General features: G+C 32.8%; 2 protein-coding genes across 4 annotated transcripts in view; one reads left to right on the top strand and one right to left on the bottom strand.

Annotated features, from left to right (window-relative positions):
- Positions 1–10,294, top strand: part of Lgr1 (Leucine-rich repeat-containing G protein-coupled receptor 1) — a 423,583-nt gene that overhangs the window by 399,018 nt on the left and 14,271 nt on the right. The gene's annotated exons all lie outside the window — the stretch shown is intronic.
- Positions 5,661–9,046, bottom strand: LOC108369083 (uncharacterized). Of its 3 annotated transcripts, XM_017624082.1 has the most exons (8): positions 8,978–9,046; positions 8,871–8,937; positions 7,007–7,089; positions 6,654–6,713; positions 6,517–6,549; positions 6,274–6,455; positions 6,039–6,189; positions 5,661–5,969 (listed from the first exon to the last, which is right to left on the bottom strand). In XM_017624082.1, the coding sequence occupies exons 2-8, from the start codon at positions 8,918–8,920 to the stop codon at positions 5,803–5,805; spliced, it is 726 nt and encodes a 241-aa protein (XP_017479571.1). In that variant the 5' UTR covers positions 8,921–8,937; positions 8,978–9,046; the 3' UTR covers positions 5,661–5,802. The 3 variants fall into 3 exon arrangements, with proteins under 3 accessions (XP_017479571.1, XP_017479578.1, XP_017479562.1); XM_017624089.1 differs by lacking the exon at positions 8,871–8,937 and having other exon boundaries at positions 8,943–9,034; XM_017624073.1 differs by lacking the exons at positions 8,871–8,937; positions 8,978–9,046 and having other exon boundaries at positions 7,007–7,367.

Raw genomic sequence — 10,294 nt, 5'->3', positions numbered from 1 at the left:
CTTTTCATTCTGATCATTTATGTATACATTTGTCTATATCTATCTCGATTCGTTTTGCCTGTTACAAACAACCGTTATGTGAACAAAGTTATAATACCCTTGTGCACAAGTGCGCTCGGGTATAAAAAAAACAGCCTTTGATAAAAAAAAATTGGTGTTTTTAGTGTGGTAAAGCGCTTTATTTCCAAGTTTTTGGTGCTTTTTGAAAATAAAAGTTGGCAACAATGTGTATATGTATTTGGAAATATACATTTTTGAACGCTGTAGTCAAGGCGAATTTATATAAGGTGGTGTTGTTTCATCAGCTGTGAGTAGTGTTTGATTGTCAAAATTTTGTATTTCGCTAGTGAGTGAGTGAAAACGTGAGAGTGTTTGTATTTTCTGTCGCCCTTTTTCCTTCGGCGAAGAATAGCTGAAATTTGACAACGGCCCGCTAAAAGCAAAAACAGAATACAAGTAATTGTTGTATTTGTTGAATCGATACCACCTTATATATATTCGCCTTGGCTGTAGTGTTAAAACAAATTTTTGCCTTTTGTGATTGGCTGAAGCAGACAACTTTCTGATGCTGAATGGCTATGCATCTAGCTCAATACACAAGCCAAGATATCTTTTCATAAGCCAATATAACTAATTATGTTGGATAAGTCTTCTATACAAATTAAGCTAATATCTTAAATCATATACATATGTAATACTCCTATATTGGCAGTAAGAGCTAGTACCGTCCGAAAACATTACAGTATAGATATATCAATAAACACGTACGAAAGAAAAGGAAATAAACACCCTGTAGGGAAACTCCGAACTGGTGAACCAAAATTTGTAGTTTCTTACGAGATTAGAAATCTATATCTAAAATGACGAATTCAGAACTGGTTCAAAACTATAGAAAAAGGGATGCAGAACGAACTAGATCTCATCTGGCAAATTTTGAACTAGTTCGAAACAACTGAAAAAGGGATGCAGCGGGGGGCTTGTTTACTTTAAACAGATTTTTACTTGGCGGGTTTTTCGCTCAAATACACTTTCAGTCTGCACGTCGCAGATGCTTTTTCGTAGTTTGGTAATACAAAACTAAAATTTGTGTTAACATCTTAACATTTTGGGACCTTCTGGAATATAACCAATAACAGTCAGTACCTCTGCAAATTCAGCTACAGCCAAAGGTATGTAAACGTGTTTTCAAATGCACAATTTAATTTACATTCATTCAAACAAATTTCATTTCAGATTGAAAATACCCTGTGGGGAAAATCTCTAGTTTTGAACTGGTGCGCTTCTAGTACATTTAGAACCCCTACTAGTTCGCGATAAATCTCTTTTGCATGCAAACAACTGGCGAATTTAACACGGCGATGTCATAGGAACTGGAAATTGTCCCCCGCTGCAGTACCTTTTCTATAGTTCAGAACCAGTACTAAATTCGACATATGGAATCTAGTTCGCTTTGCATCCCCTTTTCTATAGTTTCGAACCAATTGTAAACGAAAAAAGTAACAAGATGTTTTCTTTTTGGGTTACCATGGTAGCATTTTTTAATTATTTGCAGAGAAATGTATTTTCAAGCTGAAATCAAATTAGTTTGAATGAACGTAAATTAAATTTTGCATTTGAAAACACGTTTACATACGTTTGGCTGTAGCTGAATTTGCAGAGGTGCTGTCTGTTATTGGTTATATTCCAGAAGGCCACAAAATGTTAAGCTGTTAACACAAATTTTAGTTTTGTATTACCAAACTATGAAAAAGCATCTGCGACGTGCAGACTGAAAGCGTATTTGAACGAAAAACCCGCCAAGCAAAAATCTATTTAAAGTAAACAAGCCCCCGCAGCATCCCTTTTTCAGTAGTTTCGAACTAGTTCAAAATTCTCCAGATGAGATCTAGTTCGTTCTGCATCCCTTTTTCCATAGTTTTGAACGAGTTTTAAATTCGTCATTTTAGATATAGATTTCTAAAATGGTTTTTTTTAAAGTACCACATATCACTGCTTTTGAACTGGTGGCGATCTAGTTACTATCGGACTGGTTCGTTTTTGGCGATAAAGATCTAGCACGGAACTACAAATTCGGTTCACCAGTTCGGGGTTTCCCTATAGGGTACATTTCTTTGCAAATAATTAAAAATTGCTACCATGGTAACCCAAAAAGAAAATATATGGTTACTTTTTTCGTTTACAACTGGTTCTGAACTATAGAAAATGGGGTGCANCGGTTCACCAGTTCGGGGTTTCCCTATAGGGTACATTTCTTTGCAAATAATTAAAAATTGCTACCATGGTAACCCAAAAAGAAAATATATGGTTACTTTTTTCGTTTACAACTGGTTCTGAACTATAGAAAATGGGGTGCAAAGCGAACTAGATTCCGTATGTCGAATTTAGGACTGGTTCTGAACTATAGAAAAGGTAATGCAGCGGGGGACAGCTTCCAATTCCTATGACATCCCTGTTAAATTGGCCAGTTGTTTGCATGCAAACGAGATTTATCGCGAACTATGTAGTAGGGGTTCTAAATGTACTAGAAATGCACCAGTTCAAAACTTGCAATTTTCCCCACAGGGCATGTACATAACACATACACATAAACGGCACTCACGTACACAATACATTTATAAAAACGGTGTGTTTGATCGCACCCTTAAACGATGTTTCCACGGCAAGTGATTCGCTCTCATATTTGTAATTCGCTCTCTCATTCGTGATTGGCACCCCAATTACGAACCGAATCATGTAATTCGCCATACACAATTTTTAGAGCGAATCGCTTCATTCGTAGGTGATTCAGATCCAATCAAGAACAAATCGTTGTCTTCTCTAATTTTTATCGATAACGGCTGTCAAAACACATAGACCACACACATCTCCACCAGCACAAACATTGAAAAAATAGTTAGATTCGTTAAAACTATTGATTTAGCTAATTAACCACTACAAATTTTTTCTCCACCGTTAAAATGCACAATTAACAGCACATTAAACATTAAACAAAAGGAAAGAACAAGAAGCAGAGATGCAAAGTGAATCACGAGTGTGTCGTGTAAACAGGTTCATTCGCCGTTCATAACACTGTGAGACAAATGGTAGGGGTCAGTGATCGGGAAGGGTTCAAACTACCGGGGAAAGTTATATCGGTAAAAAAGAAGTTATACGTGTCCCGGCGTTTCGCTGGGTCACGTCTAGGAATCGAGATATATCGATTTGAAGTTACCCTGCAGGGAAAGCTACCAGTTGTAAACTAGAATGCTACCAGTTTGCTTTTCAGCCCAACTAGTTCACGTTGCATACTTTTTCAGTGTTAGCCACTGGTATTTTTAACATGGCGATGTCAGAGGAGATGCCAATTGTCCGCTCCTGCATCAGTCCCATACCAGATAAATACCAGCTCGCTGGGATTAAAAAAATTGTAGTCCAATAATACTCCAAAATCACCATATTTGGACCACACAAATCTGCGTCAGTTTATACCAGTTAAATACAAGTTCGCTGGGATTAAAAAAATTTTAGTCCAATAATACTCCAAAATCACCATATTTGGACCATACAAATCTGCGTCAGTTTATACCAGTTAAATACCAGTTCGCTGGGATTAAAAAAATTGTAGTTCAATAATACTCCAAAATCACCATATTTGGACCATACAAATCTGCGTCAGTTTATACCGGTTAAATACCAGTTCGCAACGATAAAAAAATTCTAGTCCATTTTTAGTCTGAAATCACCACTTTAGACGATTGGATTAACAGAAAAAAATAAATAAAAAAGCGCAAATGAATTTTTTAGATTAACTTATTTCATCATTTTCAGCTTTTATTTGAAATGTTTCTTATTGTTTTTTAATTAATAGCTAAAACAAACAAATGCTCTTAAAAGTTAAATATTTAGCACGAACTATAACTACTATAAGTTTTGTTATAAAACGTTTAGGAATTACTTTTATGTAGATCTTATGAAAACAACAATTATTTTAACTGTATAAAAAAAAACTAACTTTCAAATTTTTATTATTTTTTTATTATAAAAAAACAAATTTAGACCGCAATTCTTTTTGTATAAAATACAAAAGATTAAATATTCTTTCACACATTGCTTTAGAAAGCTAAGGCAACAACTCTTATTAAAAATGAATTAATACTTCAAATTAATAATTCATTGAGATGCTGTGATTTGGTGTTCATTCGAACTTATTGCAATGTCTTAGGCTATTAAAATTAAAAAATTGAATCACATGATTTTTTTATTAAACTAAGGCATTAACTTCTATTTGCACTTTGAAAAATTTCTTTAATATAATAATTACACAGGTTTACAAAAAAAAAAGTGTATGCATATTAAACCAAACCTATATATCCCTATGTTATTCGACATGCTAAATGCGAATCCGAGGTCCGTTAGCCTCCATCGTGGTCATTTGAAGGTCAAGTAGGGAAAAATTCCTTGAATAAACCTGAAAATTCAATAAAATTCATCGGAATTTGACCTTGGGATGACCTTGGCATGACCTCCAGATGACCTTGAGGAATCAGGGGACCTCCATACTCGGTTTCAGTGACAATAAAAACAAATTATTTTTTTTAATTTTTATTGAATAAATTTTATGTCCTATTTGACCTTCAAATGACCTCGAAGCTGACATTATGGAGGTTAACGGACCTCGGATTCGGGTTCAGCGAATGTAAAACCGAATGTATATGAATTTTAAGGTTTATTCAATGAATTTTTCCCTACTTGACCTTCAACTGACCACGAACCTGACGTGGTGGAGACTAACGGATTTCGGATTCGCATTCAGCGTGTCGAATAACATAGGGATATATAGGTTTGGTTTAATATGCATACACTTTTTTTTTGTTAACCTGTGTAATTAACTTTGCTTTCACTTCATGAGTTTGTTACGTAATAATTCTTTATTGTGGTTTTCTAAAATAAAAGTAAGCGTTAACGTACATTAATGTATAAAACTGCTAACAAACGAAAAATTTCTCCATCGTTTTCCAAATATTAACAAAAATAATATCTTCAAAAAATTAATTTTAAATTCGTTTTAAACGGTCAGTATACTGCTATTAAAAGTTATAGGGAAATCATTTTCTGTTTAGTCTAAATAAATAATTTTTACTTTCTGCAAAATTTAAAATTTCTTAAATTTGTATTAAAAACTCAGCCTTTTCAATAAAACCTTTTAGAAAATATTTCAGTTTGCAGTTTTGTAACGCATTGAATTTCAGTATAATAAAGTGCAAATTTTAAGTTTTTGTTATATATTTTTTTGTTGTTGAAGGTGTTAGCCATTTTTTCCATAAAACGTATCTTTTTGTATGGAAGAAAATCACCAACATTTTTAACAAAAAATAAATAAATTAACAAATATCCACGGTACGTGATAGGTATTTCAAACTTTATTATACTAAAATTCAATGGCTACAAAGCTGCATACTGAATTTTTTTCTAAAAAGTTTTATTGAAAAGGTAAAATGTTCAATGAAAATTTTAAGGATTTGTACTTTGCAAAAAGCTTCGAACTCTGAGTTTTATTAATTAATGGCCTTATTCATAAAAAATAAAGTAGCTTTATAAAAGGTTTATAAATTGAAAAATTTATGAAAACGTCAACTTATAAAGCTTTTTAAACATACTTTATTTTTTATGAATAAGGCCATAAATCTTTAAAATTCAATTTCCCTATAATTTAGGGAAGCGTTATATTTTTTTGTTTTTGTTCATTCAAACTAATGTTTTGAATATCTTAATCTAAAAAACTACAAACTATTGAGACCATGTATTAAAAAGACTACATACTCATTATCCAAAGGAATAACTATGGATGGTTTGCCCACCCCTATTAGGACGATTCCTGAGAAGATTTCGGCTCAATGGCCTTTTTTGAAAAAAACGCTTTTTGTTTAGTTGAAGTGCTTTTCTCAGCTGCGTTTCCGGGTCGTCCGGGCTACTCAAGCTTGTTATTGATTCTGAAATAAAATAGGTTACATACACATGTTAATTTAATATTTACACTTGTTATTAAATAAAATGTTTACCTATTAATACTTGATACAAATTTTTGAACTCTTTGAGACTCTTCTTGCCGTGAGTTCCATCAACGTTATAATTCATTATTATATCGTTAGTAAAAACATTTTTTAGGTTTTTACTAATAGAGTACTGAAGCATACTTCTGATTGTGGATATCTATCAAAAAATATAATATTTTCATACATACATAAATATTACTATACGTTTGTATTTTTTTGATCGCAGACAACTAATACTCACCATAATAGAGCGAGTTTCTGGTATGACTTTATGGTTAATATTTGTTAAATCTTCTGTTGAATTTAATGGGAAAAAGGATTTCATTGAAACCACCAGAGAATCTTGTCGTACTAGTTTCTGTGTAATTACTTTTTGCTCCGCCAGCGCCGACATTACAGCAACGTTCTGCGAAGTCATACAAGCTACATAAAACAAGGTTTAAATTAAAATAAGCACCACAAATAAATGTGAGAAAAATCTTACATTTAAGTTCATGTTTCAAGCTTTCAACCGATTCTGAAAAATAACACATTACGATTTATTTTATTTAGTTATATAGTGAGTTCATATTGATAAATTAGAAAGTGTTTACATAAAAAATAATAATACGTATGACGTACCTTGCAAAGTTGTCAGTTTTTTATGAAAAGACTTGCAATCCTCGCATTCTGGCTTTTTAGCTGGAAATAAAATTAGTGTAAATACACGTATACATATTTATAAAGGTATGTTCTATGAAACCAAGGCAGATTTATATAAGGTGTAGCGTTTGATTGTCAAAATTTTGAATTTCGCTAGTGAGTGAGTGAAAACGTGAGGGTATTTGAATTTTCTGTCGCCCTTTTTGTTTCGAAAAAGGATAGCTGAAATTCGACAATCGCCCGCTAAATGCAAAAACAAAATACAAGTAATATTTGTATTTATAGAATAGATACCACCTTATATGAATTCGCCTTACGTATATGAAACTTACAACATGATGGTGTGTTCTCCATGTTTGCAAATCGTACGCGTTTTATGTCTTTAGGCATTGTTAGGGTATATGTATTTTTACAGCTGGAAGCGTTTATTAAAGTGGTTATATAAAAGTGATTAATAACAATGTAGCAATGGTAGCAAAAGTATGTTATTCTCATATGGAAGACCTATCAGTTTACACTCTATATCCTCGATAGAATACATAATTTCAACGTCATTTGGTGAGGTGTCTGCCAAGCATATCCCTATAGTCATGGAATCAATTGGATCAAAAAAAAAACTTCTCAAATTTTTAAACTTTTTCCCTATTACTAACTCTCTGTCACTTGAAAACCCTTGAATTTCTATCGGTATATAAGGTCTTATGAGACAGAAGCAGTCAGGTTTTTTTGACGTAAATATACTGTCTTTAAAAAAGAAGCATAAGCCCTTACTTTTGAAAACTTTGAACCCTTTCGGCTTTTCCTTTACTATGAAACTGTCTTGATTTACACTATTTACAATTTGTTGGAGGATATGTGTTGGTTTTTTAACATATTTTTTTAATATTTGTAAATAGTTCTCAAAATCATAAGCCGAATAACTCGACAATAGCCCTAATGATTTTATGTTTTCCGTTAAGTGCAATAATTGATGAACGTTGTGAGTTACACTACAATCTCCAAAAACCTGCGAAAAGTTTACAACAAACAATGAAAGCATGTTATTTGCAACCGACAGATTGTTCATGTAAGATTTGGGGCAAAAAAGTAGCCTACAGGCACAGTGCAAAAGCAAAAATTCGTAATACACGTCATCACGAACATTGTCTTTGAAGATAAGAATACCCGTATAGAGTAGCACTTGGCGAAATTCTGTTGCTTTCCAGTTTAGTATTTCATCCATGGACCTGGGTTTCCTTACGAATTCTTTAGTTATAAAGGGAGATAAAGATTTTAAAATTTCAGACATATTTTTCTTTTTTATTTTCTCTACCTTTACATTCACTTTATCTTGAAGTAATCGCAACAAAAATTTTCGCATTACTCCCAGGTCTAGTAAATGCATGCTGTCTAAAGCTATTTGCGTTATCATTTTCACACCAATGTTTTCTAGAGGAGTCATGGTATTTCTGAATTTCTTAATGTGATGTCCTGCATATTTCCTCCTTAAAAAATCGTCATCAGTTAATAACTCTCCTGGTTCTGAACTATATACCAGGACATTATTCAACTTTCTTCCGATTTGTGTACATTTGCCACAACCATGAGAAGATACATGACTGGGCGTACCACAAACAAAAGCTCTGGCAGGAGCATCACAAACTAATGCCCTTATTTCAACTGCGACGAACTTTCCACTCACGTTAATATTATTTTGTAATATGCCTTGCATTTCCATCACAAAGGGATTCAAAAACTCAGATACATCATTTGGTTTTTTATTTCCTACATAAATGCCGATGGGAAATACAGAGACTTCTTTAAAGTCCACTAGTCTTACCAAAATTGGCCACAATTGAGCCCGAGGGCTTTTAAATAATGGCTAACCATCAATATTAATGTCTATCAAAATCTTATCAACGTCACCAATTATATAGGAAACTTTCTCCAGCTGAGTACTTAAGCCAATATGACAATATAAGCCTGGTTCAACATTGCCAATGACTGCCTTTTGTCTTTTTTTAGAAAAAAGCGTTTCCGCACATCTCGGTACATCTAAATTTTTTTTAAGTTTCTGGACAAGTACTTTCATTTTCTACAACCGGCAGAGGAGAGGCTACGTCGACATTTGTGCCTGCGTCATTTTCTTCTAAGAGATCTGGCCGACAAGCTTCAGAATTTCTGTGGGATTCTTCATCGATTAAACTATTTACATACAACTCTCTTTGATTTTTAATAAGTCTTTTCACATGCCTTTTGCTACTCATTTTAATAAAAAATTTAACTCACTTTAAACCACAAAATATTTTTAGCACACTTCCAACAAACAAATTACGCATTAGAATTCTTTAGAATAGAGATAAAGTAGATATGTGCTTATGCATTTGCATAAGATAGTAATCGATTCTGCTTTTATCGGCTACACTTCAAACGAACCGGCGATTATCGATACTGTTCACACAACAAGCAGATAGTTGAACATTTGAAACTCAAAAAATCACTAATACTTCCACAAAAATCACTATTTTCTCTCATTTACCGTATTAAGTCTTATTATAAATCATATACTTTTACAATTTAGCACAATTAAAACACGTTTCCTAACGAAAAATTTAATATTAACAAAATTGGCCTATTTGACATTTTCTTTTAACATCCAATTCGGCTTTGTTTACTGTTTGTACATAAATGTCTTCGAAGCCAGGATGGCGGAATTTTACATTAGGGCTATTCGCGATCCGGTTAACCCAGAAAAGTTGGGGAACGCAACTATTAATAGAATTGCATTAAATTCGATAAATTCTTACTACCCTTTCATCGAAAGAGCTCCTCAATCGATAACCTCAATTTTGATAATCGGGTAGGGCTGCCACTACAGAAAATTTGTCGGTATCAAAAATGCTACCAGGTAAGAGTGCAAAATACCAAACCTTTTTTTCATCATTAAAATATTGTATATTAATAAATTAATATGTGAAAAAACCAAATCGCGTACTTAGTTCGTTTAAATAAAATATTGCATTAAGAAAATATTAAGCATTTGTAATAAAATTTATAAATAATAGTAATAATAAATAAAACAAATAAAAAAACATGTTTTCGTGGCTAATTCATATTGTAATGATCATCCTTGAATTCTTAATTGCATTTCATTTGCATTCGTAAAGCATTATCGGCTACCAAAAGTAAAATTGGGCATATTCATTGTCAAAATTAAGTTGGCACTTAGGTAATTCTCTAGGGTGGGGTAACAACCCCTAAAAAAGGTGCGGAAAAGTCGGAAGGGGTACAAAACGAAGCGTTTCGGCCCCCCTAATAACAATCCGGAGGGGCGGAGATAATATTATTAACCATTTAAAAGTTATGAACTTTTGTTAAATTTCGTTGTTTTCTATGAGCAATTACCACGTCAAAAATGCACTAAATCACCAGTTTCCACTTTTAAAACACTACTAAAACGTTTCCGGTTATTATTTTATGCAACCCAAATCATTTATTCACTTTTATTTTATATATTTCGTTAATAAAACAGAGTAAACAAACTTTGCGCCTGCTAAAATTATTATAACCTCAAATCGCTGGTATTGCCACTTTATTTCACATTTCATTTGCGCTATTATACTCAGTTTACACTATACACT

This window comes from Rhagoletis zephyria, unplaced genomic scaffold, assembly GCF_001687245.7.
Source record: "Rhagoletis zephyria isolate East Lansing unplaced genomic scaffold, Rhagoletis_zephyria_1.1 Rzeph_scaffold_00056, whole genome shotgun sequence".
NCBI lineage: Eukaryota > Metazoa > Arthropoda > Insecta > Diptera > Tephritidae > Rhagoletis > Rhagoletis zephyria.
This window is presented reverse-complemented; position numbering and strand designations above follow the sequence as displayed.